Below are 19,858 nucleotides of genomic sequence, written 5' to 3'. Positions count from 1 at the left end.
CAAACTGCGGCCGTGATCAGGGTCTCAGGCAAATAGGGGCATTCGCTTCCCATTAATTTCAGGGCCCTATCCCAAACTCTCTTGCCCAGCTGGACCACCATCGGGGTGTTGTTCATGCATTTCTTTGAGACCCACAGTATCGCCTTTAGGTGTGATGGTGCCACCAGTTGCTTTATCAGCTTTGTTTCCGAGTTGGCCTCATCCGCAAGCCATTTGGCCACATAGCTGAGTTGCGCTGCCAGGTAATACCTCTCTAGGTCCGGTAGCTGAACCCCACCCTCCTTGTACGGCAGTGTAAGCATTGTCAGGGCCAGCCTGTGTCTGGCGGGACCCCAGAGCAGTTCTCATAGCAATTTGTCTAGGAGCCTAAAGAATGAGGCAGGGATGTAGTAATGAACGTTTTGGAAAAAGTACAGGAACCGCGGCAGAACTATCATCTTGACAATGGCCACATGACCCATTACTGCCGGCGGGAGCCTGGACCAGAACCTCATTGACTTCCTGAGCCCTTGTATCGCCAGTGCAGTGTTCCCCGCGTGTGTGAACTCAGGCTTGTGCCAGATATTCACGCCCAGGTACTTGAACAAATGCAGCTGCCATTTGATCCCAACTTCTGGGAGTTCCCCCTCTGATTTTTTGGCCAGTCCGGCTAGCGGAAATATGCAAGACTTTTCCCTGCTAAACGAAATCCCTGATACCCTTGCATAGTTCCCCAGTACATCTAGAATTGTTGGTACATTGAGGTGTGGGTCCCTCAAATAAAACAGTACATCATCCGCATACAGGGACACCACATGGTGTACTCCGCCCACCTCCATACCTGCATCCAGGAATTGTTTTCTGAGGAATATTGCTATGGGCTCCAACCCCGGGATGTAGCGCATTGGGGACAGAGGGCAGCCCTGTCTAGTTCCCCTCTGGATATCCCATGGCGCTGACACTGTCCTGCCTGTTTTTACCCTTGCCACTGGCGCTTCATATAGTATCTTGACCCAGCCAATAAAGTAATCACCCAGCCCAAACACCTTCAAGGCAGCTATCAACCATTCCCAATATATGGAGTCAAATGCCTTTATGGCATCTAGGGATACGACTGCATATTATTCCCGTGCATCCGTGGTCTCAGCAATAATGTGTTGCAACCTGCGCAGGTTTATCGCCGTGTTTCAGCCAGGTATGCAGCCAGTCTGACCCCCATGTACTATGGCCCCGATAACTCTTGACAGCCGTTTGGCCAAGATGGTCGTCAGGATTTTAATGTCGTAATTTAATATAGCTAACGGTCTGTATGAGCCGAATACGTTTGCAGGTTTCCCCTGTTCGGGTATTGGGACCACCAGTGTCTCCCTCATGCTTCGCGGCAGCACTTTGGTTTCATATGCCTCTTGCAAGACCTTATGCATGACCAGGGTTAGCTCTGGGTAGCTCTGAGGAGTATGCTTTGTAGAACTCTGGGGGGCAACCCATCACTTCCTGGGGTTTTGCAGGTAGCCAGTGACTTGATTGCATCGCTAATGTCTTCCTCCGTCAACTCCCCATTCAACAGCTCCCTCTGGGCATTGTCTAGAGTAGGTAAGCCTATTTCTTCCAGTGTATCCAGGATTTCCTCCTGGGATATGAGCTAGTTATGACTGTACAACCTGGAGTAGAACCCCTTGAAGGCATCGTTGATTGACGCCTGCAATTTGCACACCGAGCCAGTTTTATCTTTTAGTTCAGTTATTGGGTGTCTAGGATTTTCCTTTTTGCACAGCCATGACAACAGCCTACCGGGTTTGTCCCCCTCTGAGTGAGCCCTAGTGGACTTTGTAACTTAGTCAAACTTTGCTAGTCCCGCCCAGGCCTCCTGACACCCGTCCCCAACAACTCTTCCTCCCTGCTTCTGTGGGGGGAGGCCTCCATTAGTCTGACCTTCCCCTCACCCACCTCCAGTTCGCTCCTCAGTGACCTTCTAATAACACCAGCACTTGCGATAACCTCTCCCCTGACCACCACTTTCAGTGCCTCCCAGATCGTGTCCCAGCTCTTCACACTCTCCACATTGTCTATGTTCTCCTCAATCTTGGTCCGAAGGTCATCCCTGAAGGCACCATCGGTCAATGCATCTGTTGGTATACGCCACAGTGGTATGAGCAGTGGAGGTCCACGCATCCTCCATTCTATCATTAATGGTGAGTGATCTGATATAGTCCTACCAAGGTATTGAGCTGATACCACATGGGATAGATGTGGTCTGTCTATTAGTAGGTAATCAATTCTAGTGTATAGCCCATGTGGGGACGAATAGTAAGAGTACTCACTGTTCTCTGGATTTTGTTCCCTCCATACGCCTGCTAAGTCTAGATTTCCCAACACCTCATTGAGTGATGACCGGGAGACCTTTGTTCCTTGTGGCGGGGGGTTAGATCTGTCAACTGAGAAATCCCAGACTCAGTTGAAGCCCCCCCCCCCACCCCCAATGAATAGACAGTCCATGTAGGGAGCCAGTTTAGCACTTAGTTTGGAAAGGTAGGAAGAGGTGCCACAGTCGGGCAGGTAGGAGTTGACTATACAGATCTCTAGCTGCTCTAGGTTACCTCTTAGTATCAAGTATCTCCCTTCGGGATCTGCCTCCTTCTCTAGTAATCGGAGTGGCACTGCGTCACTGAGCCACGTGTACACACCTCTTGCCTATTTTTAGTATCCTGCTTCATACCCTTGTCCCCCCCCCCCATACTCTGCCACTTTGGCATTGCCTTCCATAGTGAGATGGGTTTCCTGCAGTAGTGCAATGGAGATCCTTTTCCTTCTAAGGAAGGATTTCATTCTGTTCCTGCGCATGTAGGTACCCATGCCTCTCACATTCCATGTCAGTACTTTGATTTCAGGTGCCATTGTTTAATTTCACCCAGTCCCCTTTAGTGCCCAGTCCATGACTCCGGCACCACACCAACTTTTCCCCACACCAGGCCACACACTCCACATTGCACCCCCTTAGTATACTGCGTTCCCCTGCGTCAAGTAACATGAGGACCTTAACACACTGACAACAATAAAAAACAAATCGTAACCAAGTGCACCCAGCAGTCGCTCCGTAGAGGCAACGCTCAGATGCCCCTGCACCTTCTTGGCCCATCCGGGTCTTTTTGTATGGGTCGTGTCCTGTCAGCAACAGGCTGACACTAGTCCTTTCACAGGGGATGTTCCTGTCGGCTCAGGCCAAGTGCCCAGTTGCACTTCCTGTCCATCTTGTTATCTGTTCTTTATTGCAAGTAATTCCTGTATACATCACGGTGGTCCGTTCTAAATTTAGTAGGGTGCCGTAATCCACGAGCATCAGGCTTCCTGTTTTCGCAGCCCCCAGCTATGTCACCGCTTCCTTGCCTGCCGCCATATTGTTGTGTTCTAGCCCACATAGCGGCTGCTGCTGGGGTCTCCAGGAAAACAGCTCTCCCTTTCCCTGCGCCCTTTCCACTGCAAAGCCCTGTGAGAGTCGACCGGCACCGATTTCCTGTTGCAGCAGGGTTTCCACGAAATTTGTGGGGTTGGATCCTTCCATCCCCTCGGGCACTCCAAGGAGGCGTACGTTGTTGCGACCTCCCCTCTACATCTTCAGCCCTTTCTTCAAGTGTTTTGTTTCACCTCTCTAGGTACTGCACCCTGTCCTGGATATCCTTAAGCGCTTCCCTAGCTTCCTTTTGTTCCGTGGCAGTTACCCGCTCCGTGAGGTTGCGCTTGCTTTGGCGCATCAGCTGCACGTCTGACTTAACTTCCTCTATTTTAGTGTCAATGAAGGAACGAAAACCTGCAATAGCTTCTAGCACTTGTGTGTCTTTGTTGGGAGACTCTTGGTTATCCTGTTCTGCGTGAGTTTCATTGGCGCTCAATGGCTGGCCTCGCACCTTGCTTGCTGCGAAGGATTTCATTATTGTGTGGTTATTCTTCTTTTTAGTTGAAGGCATGTCGTGCGCGGTAGGGTCAGGAAGCGCCAGATGTTGGGCGCCCACAGCAACTCGCTAAGGGCCGCGTCACAGGCTTGCTGGAGTTCTCCCTTTAAGTGGCCAGACTGGGCGGTAAGCCAGGTGCCGTCCCTTAAGTCGTCCTCACTTGTGCTTGCTGGGCAATAATATATGTTTCGAATGGATTGTGTCCTCCCACGTATTCCTCATCTTAGATATATGCTTACCTTTAGGTTTCGCCTCGGAAAAAAAGTTCTCTTGTCCAGCAAAGGGCGCTCCACTCGAGGCCGCGGCATCCGTCGAGTATCGACGTCATCCCTCGTATAAAAGCCTCGAGCGCGCCCGTTGGCCTCATTTCCGTTTTTCCGTTGGCTTCGCTTCGGATCGAGTAAAACGGTGCTTCAGTATTTCGTGACAAAAAGTGATGTCGTCTTCGAACCCTTCCACGCCGAAGACAGGCTTTAAAAAATGCCTAAGATGTGGAAAGAAAATGTCTTTGACGGATCCACATAAGAACTGTCTATGGTGCCTCGGCCCCGACCACCGAACGGAAGACTGTGGTTCGTGCCAGTCGATGACCCACAAAGCCCTAAAAGAGCATAGAGGTAAACTGGCAATGGACGATGGTGTTTCGAAGCCTACTTTAAAAAAGAAAGACTCGGACAAGTCTTCAAAATCTCATTGTAAAAGACATTCGAGAAGTAGATCGAGGGAATCTTTTTCTTCGTCTTCGAAGAAGGCGGAGAAAAGACGGCATCGATCTCCCTCATCCTCTTCGACATCTTCGGAAGAGGTTATAACATGCCTATCCAAACATGACTCTCCTAGGAAATGGGAAGCCTTTCGAGTATCCATGTTAAAAAAATTTTGAGAACGCGGCCCAGACCCCCTCAAAAATATCTAAGGAAGACCATGCTCCTGCTCACGAAAAAGGTGACAGAGGAAGGTCCAAAACAAGAAAGGCTCATAAAAAGACGTCGAACGTCATCGACGGATTCTTCTCGATCACCTCGTAAGACACATCCTTTGGTGCATAAATCGAAGGCAGAGGGAAACAAAATGGCGTTGAAAGATCATACGCCATCGAAGTCGACATCGATGCCGTCGAAGACTTAGAAGCTCCTCGAGTCGACAACTCACTCGAAGGAAGCTACGTCGAGCTCGCGCTCGAAGACCGCGAAGGTTCCTTCGACGGTTTCCACAGCTTCCTCGACGATTACATCGAGATCGTCGAAAGTTCCTTCGACGATATCGAAGGAAGTGGTTAAGACTACGGCGCCATCGACGCTTTCGTCGACGCCCAAGCCTCTATTGAAGGAAAGACCTGTAATGCCTGAAAAGGTTTTTCAACCTGAGAGTCGACATGAGTTTTTCAGGACCATGTCATCCATATATGAGGGAGATTCATCAGAACAAGAGGAAGTGACCTCTGCTGGTGTTAGATATGGTACAAGAACTGCCCCAGAGGAATTAATTGATCCTCAATCAAGAATTAAAGACTTGCAAGAATGTTTGCAAACAGCAAGTGGCCTGGATACTTCTCCAAAGTATGAATTTGACAAACTAGACCCATCAGAACAAGTGGATACGAGTTATAGAAGACTCATGGGCAGAGTTACAAAATTTATGGGGTGCGGTAGGAGTTCACCAGTCAGTCATGATGATGACATAACAGATATATTATCTGGAACACCCCAACAATACCCCATTTTACCCTTTCACATTGCATTACAAAGAAGGGTCAATTCTGCATGGGAACATCCTGAAGCCATAGGGGCTGTGAATAGAAAGTTTGTGGCAAAGTATAGACCTTGTACATCTGATCTGGAATACCTCAGTAAAGATCCATTGCCGGAAAGCTTAGTAGTACAGGCAGCCACTTCCACAAAAAATGCTGCATACCCTACAATCCCTCCAGATACGGACGATAAAAAAGTTGATGCATGGTCCAAGAAAATCTTTACATCGGGCAGTATGGCTTTGAAGTCTACCAATGTAACCTGTACTTTAGCAAGGTTCTCTTATGCCCTGTGGGACTGTATGTCAGCGCCGCGGCAGCTGAACACATCCCAGAAGGCGAAGAGCGTGATGGCTTTCTAGCTATTATAAGGGATGGAAAGGAGGCTTCGGGAGAATGCCTTCAATCAGGACTGGACACAGCTGACAGCATCAGCAGGTCCATGGCGACTAGCACAGTGCTACGCAGATTTGCGTGGCTAAGAAAATCTGGTTTGCTCCTGATGTGCAATCCAGACTTCTTAATATGCCCTTTGATGGCTCGAGGTTGTTCAGTAGCAAGGCAGATGAAAGTTTGGAGAAGCTACAGACCGCCAAAGCGGCAGCAAAATCTCTAAGTGCCGCTATCAGACAACCTCAGCAACGCCCCTACACAGGCTCATCTTCCTGGAGGGGTCGTCCTTTTCGTTATTATTCCTCAATTGGAAGAGGAAGAGGGGAGGCCAATCAAAGAGGTCAAAGAAAATTTCCTCAGGGAAGAGGAAAAGGTGCTAGATCAGCCCCAGCAACGGCATCTGTACCATCAGCCGCTGCTGCAGCTGCCGCAAAACCACTGAGGTTTTGACCCACAGGACCCCGGTGGGAGGCAGGATCTCACAGCATCTGAAAGAATGGCGGGGCATTACTTCAGATGCTTGGGCACTGGAAACAGTATCCCAAGGTTACTGCCTTCCTTTTCTAAAGAAAGGTCAGAACCATCCTCCGGAATACAACTCTGCCAAGCATCCGGACCCGCTCCTGTTGCAGGAAGTTTTAACCCTACTACAGAAAGGTGCAATAGAACATGTACCTGTAGCGGAGAGGAACAAGGGTTGGTATTCCCCATACTTCCTTATTCCAAAGAAAGGCGGAGGACTGAGACCCATCTTGGACTTGAGAAACTTGAACAAGTTCCTAAGTAAGGACAAATTCAAGATGGTCACACTTTCTCAGATCTTTCAGGCTCTTCAACTCCAGGACTGGTTGGTATCCTTGGACCTTCAAGATGCTTACTTTCATGTGCCAATACATCTCAAGCACAGAAAGTACATGAGGTTCGCGATTGCCAATTCTCACTATCAGTTTCGAGTTCTGCCATTCGGGTTGACCTCTGCCCCAAGAGTTTTCACCAAGTTGATGGCGGTGGTGACAGCGAGTCTCAGAAGAGGGGGGATTCATGTCTACCCCTCTCTGGACGATTGGATGATCAGAGCACATTCTCCAGAACAAGCCCTGGATCACCTGTCCAAGACTTGTCACTTCCTTCACAAACTAGGTTTTTCTCTGAATTTTTATTATTTTTTTTTCCTTTATTCATAGTTGTTTTGGTCTTGATCGCAATCTAGACCTTTCAACTTACAAGACAATAAATATTAAAATTAAAAAACTTATATACAATTTTAAAACTCATGTACGCTTTTAACAAATATTCTAAGTATTCAAACAAAATAACAAGACAAAATTAATTAGATCTTTTGTAGATAAGACAAATTAATACACTGCTCTTCCTGGTGTTTCATTAAAACAATTTACACATAAACTCGCTTGACACTCAATTTCTTAACCGTGCATACATCGGAATTTTGAGCTGCTGTAAATAGTTGACTATGGCATATCTCACTACTTTCCTATTAGTATGAAATAATGTGGTCCATAGTTTCTCTGGGGTCAAAATCTCTTGGTCCACAAACAGAGGTTCGAAATGGGTGCTGCGGGCTGGCAATAGGCTAATGCATTCAGAACATAGATGTCGAAGAGTTTCTGGTTGTTGGTTACAGAAGCGGCAGGGCAATTGGCTATCACCATTGCTCCACTGATTTGCCACCGCGTTGGTCACCCACAGATTTAATCTAAACCTCATAAATCCAATCCGATGGAGTGGGTTAGGGGATCTCACCATATAGTCAGCCACCTTATTATAGCATTTGTATTCAAATGGACAAGCTTCATAATGTTTATAGTTCGAACAAGCCACACGTGTTCGGATCCAGTCATCTTCCCAGATTTTTGACCTAGCTTTGTCTGGATTTACTAACAGTAAAGTTGGATGTATCTGGGCTTTCTCTATAATTGACTGGATTTTTTGTCGCCAGGTTTTTGGGAAGGCATCCATAGAGTTTAATAGATACTGGGATATGGTGTTGGTTATTCCTGTTGTTGCTTGATTTAGAAGACATTTGCGATATAAGGTGCATAGGTGCCATTTATATATTGCATAGAGGGAGATTAGCCCCAGCTCATGTCTTACAAGTGGTAGGGGCTGCGAAGTTGGCAACTGTAAGATTTGCCGCCAAAATCGACCTTCTTTGGTAGCCCAATAAGTATATGACATAATATGTTGGGTCTCAGCGCCATATAGGATAACAGGTACTAATTTTTGTTTGTAATACATAATGATAGGTAGAAGTGAGAATTTACAAAATCTCGCTTTGATAATTTTCACTTGTGAGATGCATGTTTGAAGTTTGCGAAGCCCTCGTTTGGTGTACTGATCATGGGCACACAGATTAGAAATGAGGAGGCCTAAATATACATAGGTATTGGTGACAATAATTCTGCTTGTCTGCAGAGGCCATTGATGTTGAGCTAGGCTCTGTTTCCTTGTGCCAAATTGTACGACATTTGTCTTAGTAATGTTGATTGTTATGCCGTTTGATTTTGTATAAGTATCGAGGGCACTAAGTAACAAGCGTAGTCCTTTGGGAGTGTGTGACATCAAGACCATGTCAAACATGATACCATCACAAAAACTCCAATTTATAGGAGCAGTCCTGGATACCTGTTCGGGTAAAGCCTCGCCTCCCGAAGAGAGAGCTCACCACATTCTGCAGATGGTCACAAAGTTTCAGAATGCCCAGCATCTTCCGGCCTTCAATTTTCTCAGGTTGCTCGGTCTGATGCCATCCTGCATTTTCCTGGTGCCAGAAGCCAGATTGAGAATGAGATCTCTTCAGTGGGCTCTCAGAACTCAATGGTCCCAGTTCTCAGGGGAAATGTCAGATCTACTGCAAGTCCCAGCCCAAGTAGCACAGGATCTTCAATGGTGGGCTTGCAGACATCATATCCTCAGAGGAGAATCTTTTTGGCAACCAGGGACGGAGATGACAGTAGTGACGGACGCCTCACTCACGGGGTGGGGAGCCCACATCAACGATCTGACAATCAGCGGACGTTGGTCTCCATGGGAGTCCAAACTACATATCAATCTTCATATCAACCTTTCTGCCCTCTGTACGGGGAAAGAATGTTCTGATAATGACGGACAGCACAGTGGCCATGTACTACCTCAACAAGAGAGGAGTAGTAGGGTCACTACCGTTGTGCAGAGAGGCGATGCAACTCTGGTTCTGGGCAATACGAGAAGGGATCTCTCTATCGGCAATTCATCTAGCCGGAGAGCGAAACACAACAGCGGACGCTCTGAGCAGGCAGAGCACAGTCTCTCACGAGTGGGAGATAGCACAGGAAGTCATTCAAGAGATCTTCGCCCTTTGGGGAACCCCTCAAGTGGATCTGTTCGCGACCGGGGTCAACCGGAAGTGCGAACTGTACTGCTCAAGGGAATTTCCTCCGAGAGGAGCTCTGGGGGATGCGTTCGTGGTGGAATGGGAGTTCCCACTACTGTACGTGTTTCCTCCAATCCCTGTGATCCCTCAAGTAATCAGGAGGTGAGAAAGTTCAGGAAGACCATGATCCTAATTGCTGCGGATTGGGCCAGGAGAACGTGGTACCCGAACCTTCTCGACGTGTCCATCTGCCCTCCAATACGTCTTCCAAGAAGAGAGGATATTCTCCCGCGACAGGAAGGTCATGTTCTCCATCTGGAGGTCGACATCCTCAACCTTCACACATGGCTTCTGAAAGGCTGAGCTACAAGGATTGGGACCATCCGGATGACGTGATGGAGATTTTGCTTTCGGCCACAAGGCCAGCAACTAAGTCTCTGTATCGGTGTCATTGGAACAAGTTCAGTAGCTGGTGCAGAGAAAAGAATGTGGACCCTTTTCAGTGTAATAACCCCACAATTTTATCTTTTCTGTTACATTTGGCCAATCTGGGGCTTCAGGTTGGGACAATAAAGGGATATTTAGCAGCGCTATCCATCTTTAAGCACTCTTCTGAAGAAGAATCTTACTTTAAAATACCTTTTGATAATTCAATTCCTAAAAGGTTTAAATAATGTTTTTCCCCCAATACCTTTCCAGGTTCCAGTGTGGGATCTAAATCTAGTTTTAAAATAAATTTATCACATGTATTCCACTTGAGCCCTTACATTCTTGCCCTTTAAGGCTCCTTACGTTAAAAACAATTCTTCTTGTAGCATTGACAGCCCGCAGGGTAAGTGAGTTGCAGGCGCTTTCGAGCGGACCTCCTCACACCATCTTTTATAAGGTAGTTCTTAGGGTTAAACCTTCTTTTCTGCCAAAAATTGTTTCGGATTTTCATCTGTCACAAAGGATAACTTTGCCTACATTTTACCCTCCTCATGCAAGCAAGGAAGAGGAAAGACTTCATAGACTAGATCCCAGGAGAGCTCTTAGTTTTTACATCTCAGGATTTGCAAAGATTCGCCAGTGTGATCAACTTTTCGTGGGATACACTGGGCGTAAACTGGGCCTTCCGGTAACAAACAAACTTTATCCAGATGGATAATTTTAGCCATAACAGAATGTTATAGATTGGCAGGAAAAGAACCGCCTGATGGACTAAGAGCTGATTCGACCAGGGCATGGCAACTTCTAAAGCATTAAAAAGGGGTGTCCCTGTGCAAGATATTTGTGCAGCAGCCACATGGTCATCTATGCACACCTTTATAAAACATTATGCATTGGACTCAACTTCTTCTCAAGGGGGTCTATTTGCTAAATCTGTACTACATTCTGTACATGATTAGAAAATGATACTGTACTCCCACCTCTGAGACAAAACTGCTTTGGGACTCTATCTAAGATGAGGAATACGTGGGAGGACACAATCCATTCGAAGAACAAGTTACTTACGAACTGTAACGTTCTTTCGATTGGATGTTCCTCCCACGTATTCCTCATCGACCCTCCCATCCTAACCCCACAGTACAGTTTACGTGTATTACACTCTAAACTCTTTAAGGGCTTGAGTCAAAAGAGGCATACCTAAAACGAAGTAAGATCCATGGACTATATTATACGAAAAAACAGAACTGAGGCCAACGGGCGCGCTCGAGGCTTTTATACGAGGGATGACGTCGATACTCGACGGATGCCGCCGAGGGTCATCGACGCTGTGGCCTCGAGTGGAGTGCCCTCTGCTGGACAAGAGAAAAAAGTTTCCGAGGCGAAACCTAAAGGTAAGGATATATCTAAGATGAGGAATACGTGGGAGGAACATCCAATCGAAAGAACGTTACAGTTCGTAAGTAACTTGTTCTTATTCACAATGCTCTGCGCCAGCCGCAGCACCCCTAGTGCTACTGGAGCACTCCGTATGTGTGGTGCCTTCCTTAACCGACTTTCGTCTAGATGCAGCAGTAGGGCTCTCTAGTTCAAGTGTGGGTGAGCATTAGGGTAGTAGTAGTTCCCCGGGGGCCACCAAGGTGCCGCCAGTGGTTCAATTGCAGCCAGTTCCGGAGCTCTGTTTTGATATCTTAAGTCTAGCCCCTTGTTGCACCGTTTCCATATACTGGTAATCGCCAGTCACTTGCAGTGCCTTGCAGGCACGCTGGCATGCAGCACCTCACCATTCTTGACGCTGCCCCCCCTGCGCGATGTTGTGGGACAGCAGACCGCAGTGTGAGCGAAGTGCCCCCCCTTGGCAGTGCGCCTTGGGGGCTTGTGCTGGTTCTGCTGGGACGCAAGTGGCTGCCTTCGTGTCCCCGCTTACCCCTTTCCAGAGTGCTGTGGGCCGGGTTATTAGTGGCCCTAGCATGGGCCGGGAGAAGTACTCACTGGTTGCTGTGTCGCCGCTCCGCGCTGGCACCAGTAGCCAGATGACTGCTCCCCACTTAGCCCTGCAGACTGTACCTGCGGCTCTCAGCGCAAATGGCTCCAACAGCTTAGGTGTGCCTCTAGGTGCCCAGGGAACTCTCCAGGCGTGGTGCTTAAGGCCCCGTGTTAGCCCCAGCTCCGCCGGTGAGCGAAAGTGTTGCGTCCAGACTGGGCTGACGTTTCAATCTCCCGCTAGCTGTCAGCCGCTCGCCTCCAGTGTGTTGGGGTTGCCCGCCTCCTGCCGGGCAGCTGCGGTCTCCCTTTGTGCTCCGTGTTCGAGTCACCGAGGGGGCTCAGAGTGCCTGCCTTCTCCGCTGCACCAATCTCGCAGCGCCGGAGCCGACAAGCGTAGGGGCCACCTCCCTGCTGCGTGTGCCTGTGTTGCAGCGGACAGCCGGGGCAAGGTGCAGCCATGCTGGGTCATCTAGCAGGACGCGCTCAGGGTCCTCATGGGTGTTCCGCTCCGTGCTGACCCTTCCCCCACCGCACTCCAGGCCGCGCATCAAATTGCCATCTTGAACGCCAGGGGGCCCGCTTTCAGCAGCCCCGATTCACGGGAAGCAGTCTCCGATTTTCTCCGTTCTTTGGAGCCCCATATGCAGAAGCGCTTCCTCTGCCCTTCGGTGATGGTTGCCAAACGTGAATGTTGTGAATAAGTGCAATTTTTCAAGGATCTTAGATGATCTGGACAGGAGCCTCACCAGAGCATGCCTTTACTCCATGAGCTCAGGCCACGCCCCCTCTCCAGATATCTTGTTGCTACATTGGTGAGGACTGTGCTTCCTTTTGGGATTTACCTGGGAAAGGGTTGTTTCCCCATGGATGCCCTGTGTGGGTGGTGTCGAAAATGTTCAGTTGGAGTTTTCCACATAGTCTTCCTTGCCCCAAATGAGTAAGTGATTCCTTCGGGGTGTTCTCTGAAAGTGGGGAATCCTGTAAGTCGAAGTACTTGTTTTTTGGCCTTTTCACACTGATGGGTGACTTGGCCAGGGGATATGGCTGGCCTGGAGGGTCTGGGGATATCCTCTACAGAGCCATGTGGTGGTGACCTAAAGGTCACTTCTTCACACATTCATTTGAAAATCTTTCAGAAAATTCTGAATATGTGGGAGGAATGTGTCCATTAGAAGTAAACATTGCTTACCTTTAGTAGAGTTCTTTTTGATGGAACTGTTAATTCTTCCCACAGATTCCTCCTCATCCTCCCGCCTACCCTGCTATATTAAGTACTCAGACACCCAGCAATTAGAATTTTTGCAAATGTGACAGTTTTTCCATAACTTGTGGATGCCCGAGGTAAAAAGATGGAACTGAGGAAGATGGTGCCAGTGACTCAAAGTATATGTATGCGGGAGTGTGCTTTGAGTCACCATGGAGCCGTGGTAAAGTCTATCTTAGAGCTGCCCTGCACCACCTCTTGGAAAGAAGATACGGCCTGGAGTTAACATGTCCATCGGAAAAAACGTTACCAAAGTTAATTTGTTCATCTTAAAAATGTCTTTAAAAAGAAAAAAAAAGGTTTAAACTATGAGGTCTCGCCAGCACATTGAATCTTCAGGGGGTTTCACTCCTCTACTGAATTCCCTTAATTATGTTCTAATATAAATAGTAGAAAGAACTTCGAGGTATCAGGTGAAGTCTGCCCCTCGAACTCCCCAACCAAGTAGAGCAACTTGACTCTTCTGCTATCCTGTTTGCAGATGCCTCTTTCTATAATGTTGTTGTGAAATCTAGGGCAAAAACAATGTTATGCTTTGTTTTTTATGGAAAATTAAATGTATTTGAACTATAAATGTGGACTTGGTGTCTAGTTTGAGGCAGCTCAGAGGCAAATACTGAATATCAATAGTCTGCCTGATTGATGTGATAGATGAAAAAGAAAGTGCAATTTTGAGGTTTCAGTGAGAATAATCCATAAGTGTAAATTGGGGTCTGATGTGAGCCCCCAACACAACATTTAAGGGACACTTAGTGTGAAAACAACCTTTCCAAGGAAGCATTTCATGAAATCCTTGATTCCACAAAACCTCTAGCTGCACAGGGGTGCTCTGACCGTTGGGCAGCAGCACTGCCACAACTTTTTCCCCTTTTTTGTACAACTTTATTTGCCTTGGGTAGCTGTAAGGGGATTGTGGATTAATTAGTGACCATTCTCTGTGCTGCAAGATACATCCACTCTTATTGAATCCATAATGGTTTAGTTTGGATTCTTGTTTGTGGATTCCAGTCCTGACACAATCCCGGAGTGGAAGCAGATATTGGTATTGCACCTTGGCAAATGTCCCAACTCATTCTGGGGCAGCATGAGTGGAGGGGACTGAGAGGGTGCTATTGGTACAGCTTACCTTTGTAAAGGCTCGTCAGTCTTCCCAGTTGACCTGTCTCCTTGCACTTTGCTGCATTTTGGGCCAGTCACATATAGTCAAATGAACAAGATCATTGCAACAAACATCATTCTTCCCCTGCTGCACTGATGTGTGGTTGGCAGAACCTCTTTACAGAGTCCTAATTTCTCCAACTTTCCAAGTACTTCACTGTAATTTGTCATTGTCACACCACCAATGAAGTAGTGCTACGATTGTTCGAACTAAAGAGATAAAGCTTCTACATTATTGGAAAAGCTTCCCTTTGTTTACTCATTGTGACTTGAGAGGGATTAGAACTAAAAGTGCTGAAAAAGGCTTACGAGTAATGTTTTCTTTAAGATATGGAGAATTTAAACTTGTACTTTTGTTATCTGCAGAAATATTCAGAGGGATACCAATAGCAGACATAACAATCATTTGTAATCTTGTGCCTTCATTTGTCTGTCACTTTCATTGAGTACTTGTCTGTTTTCTGTACTTTGTTTTATACACCAACCCATTTTTGTCTTCTTCCCAGTCTATCTTGCAACCAGTTATGGCAGCAGAAGATTTCAAATTATTCAAATCAGTGATGGTTCAGAAAAACATAGAACTTCAGTTACAAGCTATCCAAATAATACAAGAAAGAAATGGTAAGATATGGTGTGCTTTTTATTTTCAATATGTACCACAATTCAATCCTGGTTTATGTGACATGTGATATTTGACTGGAATGTTACCCACTACACCCAGGTACAGATTTATACAAATACAACCTAGCATACTGTGTTTCTGAAAATGTTATCAAAAGGCATAATAATTAGAAAATAGAAATATTGTATTGCCCCACTAATTGGCCTTTAAAAATCTGCAGTTGATCCCACAAGTGTCAATGGAAGGCCTTAGCTCTTCCTTTCAGTCCTTCTGTGTTGTGATGAAAGGAGGTGTAGAGAAGCCCCTCAATGCTCACACCAGTAAATATACAACCCACTGGGGAAAAAGGCCCAGCAAACCTCTTGCAGGGAAAACCAGGTTTATTCTAAAAAAACAAGTACGCGATAGCAAAGAACTCTGATGCCACAGAGCGATCTGGCGAAATCAGCACACACATTAGGTTTTAAAGATAAAAAGCGTCACAGCAGACATACAAATTGCATAGGTTACAAATCCAGGTAGTTGTCTGATGCGACCCTATACATAGAGCAGTCTGCTCCATATGGGATGCCAGCTCATTGGTCCCTTCTTCTTCTCTCCATCTTTTTCCACGTGGAGTTCTTTAAGGCACATCATCGGGGGCAGGGTGTTTAATTGCCAATTAGAGGCACAAATCATAGCATGTCCTAACTGTGGTCTAATGTGCTCATGGTACTGCAGACATGGGTGCAGAGGCTACTTTCGAGGTCACACTATCTTACAAACTCCAGCTCAATCCCAGCCGCGTCAGCGCTGTTCCATTTCTTCCCACCCCGGTCTTACATTTGTTTCTTTCCCTCCCTAGCACCTCGCGCATGACTCACAGGGGCCTAGGGTTTCCTGCTATGATCTTTGGGAGAGATTGACAATATAACAGCTTTAAGGGCGGTGGTCTAGGACTGACCTGTATTCTGGAATTTTGGGGGTCTTCGGGACAGGGGCATCTGCACACCATAACTTAGAATTTGTGCTGGGGTAGGTCAGAGGCTTGTGCCCTTCCCGTGGGATAACTGCTTGCCTGGAACTCTTGACCCCCTCATGGCCTTGTAAGGCACATTCCTTCTGAGTTACATGTGCTGTTAGTATGAGACAATGAGAGGTTTATGAATCCCCATAGATGTGGCCTTTGCCACTGCTACCCAAGCTACAACCAGCTCCTGCGTTCCCACACACATTTCTATGTTTTGCGCTTGAGCCTACTGCCTTGACTGCAGCGCAATGCCAGGCCTCAATTTCGAGATGGCTGCTGGTCACCTAAGATGGTGTTTCATTTAATTTAATAATACAATATACTCCTGTTTACAAAATAATTTACTGTAAAGCAGTTTTGGGGGGTCGAGGCGTTGTTCTAGTCTAACCATGCATGGCTTTTCAGGGTCAACTGTTTGTACTGCACTGTCCTTTGTACCTAGAGGTGCCCCCTGTCCCACAATTGAAACCATCATCATTGCACTGCTAGGCATTGAACAGCATCGAAGTCCCAGTTAGCAGGTGCAGAAGATCACCAGCACAAACACGATCTCTGGTACCAGTATCTTCAATATTGCAACATCCAAAATGGTGCTCGGGAGAAAAGGTTGTAGAACCAGTTGCTTCTTTGGATGCCAGCCTCTATTTGCATGTGGGCTCCAAGGGTGTGCAGGGCCTTTATTATGTGGGGGAGGGACCCGTTATTGGCATCGTTTGGAGGCACATACATGCAATAGGAATCACTGATCTTCTTGCGCACCCAGTCTTCTATAGTTGTAAGCAAATCCAGTGCAAAACAGTTCTGCAACATCATCAACCTGATTGCTTGCATCTCCGTCTTTATGGTGTTGAGACCTTTTTCTGGATCATTTGCCAGCTGTATCACTTCAGTGGACGATCTGGCAAAACATGTCTCCTCTTTACTATACAGTCTATATGGATCTGGTATTTCTTTGAGCAAATGTGATGAATCTTGAGACAAGTATTTAGACCTCTGCTTTCTCTGCAATGTCTCTTTCTTCTCCTTTTCTGGCACAATACAGAATGTGGACCGCTGCGGCAGAACATTGGTAAGGACATCTGACACTGGGGCTGGTGTTGGGGCCGGTCAGCCACCTGGTCCCCCTATCATGTGCTCTTCAGGGACCACCTGGAGAGATGAGTGCAGTGTGGCCAGTGAGCAGGTGCCCCTCCATAGTGGCGGGAGGTGCAGGAATGCCTGCTGGGCATAGATCCAATAATTGTCTATCATTGATCCTTTTTTGAGGTCTGGGATGTATAATGTCTTGCTGCACTTGCTGTTGGTCCCCACAAAAACGCTTACTTTGTTATAAAAACACAGTTCATATTCTCCTTGCTTTTGCACTGCCTGGTTTCTCCATAGCCTCAATCCATGTGAGTTTTGCTAAATGCTCAATCCAACAGTTTCTGCATACAGTGTTCACTTTCTGGATCACTTCTTCTCCAAATATCACAAGGCCACCCGCTATGAAGCTCATTGTAGTCTCTTGCCATCAGTTTGCTATGAATCTCACACCCTCCAGTTTCAGGTAAGGTCTCTGTAAACACTGTGTGCATCTAGGGTTGCTGGCACACTGCAGTTAGTACAGGTTCATCATCACTAGTTGTAAGCGCCGTGCCTGAATAGTGTACGCAGCCTGCATAATGTCACATGGACCAAACATTGAGCCTCTAAGAGCGGAATCTCCTGTGCCATTAATACCTTGGGGGCTCCTGACGCGTGTGGTATCAAGGAACAAATATAACAACGCCCATTAACCCTCTTGTTCCCCACCAAGCTCATGTCTGCATAGCAGCTATTACTCAGTTCTGGGTACTTCTATAACATCTAGGCGTAGGCCTCTATACTCATCAAACTTTGCTCTTTTCAATTCTTTTTAAATGTTTTGATGCAGTCACGTGGGAGCCATTCGAGGTTGTAGTAATATTAGAGAACACATTATGGAAGAATAATGTCATAACCTATTCAGTAAATTTGCCCATTTGCACTCGAGTACCATTTGTGTAAATAAAAGCTGTATCTTTTTTCCCCGTTTCGACATGTGACAAGGAAAAATTGACAATATTAGTAAAATGCACCTCAATATTAGTAAGATATCGTAATATGATTGTTATTGTTTGATCCTTCTCCAGATGAGTGGAGGCAGGTCTTTGTGCACATCCAGATGCCAAAGGTGTAGCCAAAGCTTTTGACCAGAGTTTTTTCCTCACATAGTCGATGTGCAACTCGCAGAATGGACCGGTTGGGTGTGGCAGGGTACCTCAAATAGTTCTCAATGTGTGGCCGGTACTGTAAGATTGACAAGTAGTGCACTTAATTACAATTTTAGTAAGCATCTCTTGCAGATGGGAGCAAACCAGTCCTCCTGTATATCTGCATCAAAATGGTGTTTCGACAGGTGGGATGGATGATAATGCAGCTAGTCCAAAGCGACAAGTAGCAGCTCCTGTGGCATGACTGCCTTGCCTGTTATTTCCTGTTGCCACAATAAATCTGTCGCTGACTGATTACACCCTCACTTTTGCCACCGGTCCTTCTCTTCCTGTGGAGCACAGCCTTGCAATTCAATAATCTGGGCAATGGATATCGAGTTGTAAGATTCAGGTTGTTGTGCTTGTCCTTGTGCTACCGCTTGGTATTCTGGGATGCTGGGCACAAGGAGATATGCTGCTTGTTTGGCCGCGGCATCCTTAGCGGCATTGCTGAGTGAGACCTTGTCTGTGTCATTGGTATGGGCTGTGCATTTCACACCGCTGTCATGGAGGGTTGGGAAAGAGCATCTATGAGTTCGTCTAACAATGTTGCATGTTGTACGGGGGAGCTGTCTGCCCTCCTAAACCCTCTTCTCTCCCATCGTGTCTGCCCTGAATGCACCGTACTGGTGACGTACGCTGAGTCAGAATAAACAGTCATGCAACACCCCTGGGACGCTAGAAGCACCTCGATGAGCTTGGGCCGAATAGTGCATGGGTAGTCTCTTTTGCACAATCACCTTATATTCTCTGCCTGAAGCCAGTCCTGAGGTCAATAGTTGCTGAACCGTCAACAATAAGGACCTCCCCTCGAGCGGGCTGTCTTTTGCCTTTGGTATGTCCTCCTCTTCCCTTTCAAATGTCCCAGTCATGGTTTGCCAGGTCTTCATCAGTAACCAGTTCTGTGAGAAAGGTAGCAGGGTTTACTGTCTTGCATCGTACGATGTGTATGTGTGGGCTAGACAAAATGACCTTGTAGGCCGATGCCCGTTGTGTTGTAAGAGTTGATTTTGATCGCTCGAGGATGGCAAATACAGCATGCTCCATGGACCGTGTTACTGAACATCCCATGACAATCGTGGAGCTTTTCTCAATTGCAAGGGACTGTGAGCAAGGGAACTCGCCTTGCATCACTGAATCTAGCACTCGGGGGTTGTCAGCACTGGTGCCGTACAGATAACCTCTTTTAGGTCATTGAAACTGGCAAGCATGTCCTCTGTCCACAATATCTTTTTGTCTGTCTTTTACACCTCCTGGAGGCCCTGCAACAGCGGTCTGGTGTATTCAGCGTAATCTAAAATCCATGCCCTGCAATAGTTACACAGCCCGAAGTATTTCTGCATTTCGTTAACTGTTGGTGGCTGGGGGCACTACGCAGTGATGCAGCGCGCTCATGTATGATGTGCTTCCCGTGAACAGAAATCAGTTGTCCCCGATATAGTACTTCCTGTAGAGAGTAATGTAGTTTTGCTCTTTCTACTTTGTACCCCTTGCATGCTAACAGTGTCAAGAGAGTGACAGTCACTCCGGCACTGGTGTTCACTGTTGCTGCATACCAGCAGATCATCCACATATTGAATGATGGTGCTGTACTGGGCACTTGGGTGTTTCCTAGATCAGCACGTAATATTCCATTGAAGATGCTAGGAGATTCGCAATACCCTTGGGCAGTTTTGTATGT

The 19,858-nt window shown here is 47.0% G+C and overlaps 1 protein-coding gene across 3 annotated transcripts in view; it reads left to right on the top strand.

Moving 5' to 3' along the window:
* CFAP36 (cilia and flagella associated protein 36) overlaps positions 1-19,858 on the top strand; it is a 1,333,208-nt gene that overhangs the window by 467,382 nt on the left and 845,968 nt on the right. For all 3 annotated transcript variants that reach the window (XM_069608061.1, XM_069608062.1, XM_069608063.1), the window contains one exon: positions 14,780-14,894. In XM_069608061.1, the coding sequence (XP_069464162.1) occupies positions 14,780-14,894 (115 nt within the window). The remainder of the gene's footprint in view (positions 1-14,779; positions 14,895-19,858) is intronic.

Source organism: Ambystoma mexicanum, chromosome 4q, assembly GCF_040938575.1.
Source record: "Ambystoma mexicanum isolate Mex_15411 chromosome 4q, UKY_AmexF1_1, whole genome shotgun sequence".
NCBI classification, from domain to species: Eukaryota; Metazoa; Chordata; class Amphibia; order Caudata; family Ambystomatidae; genus Ambystoma; species Ambystoma mexicanum.
This window is presented reverse-complemented; position numbering and strand designations above follow the sequence as displayed.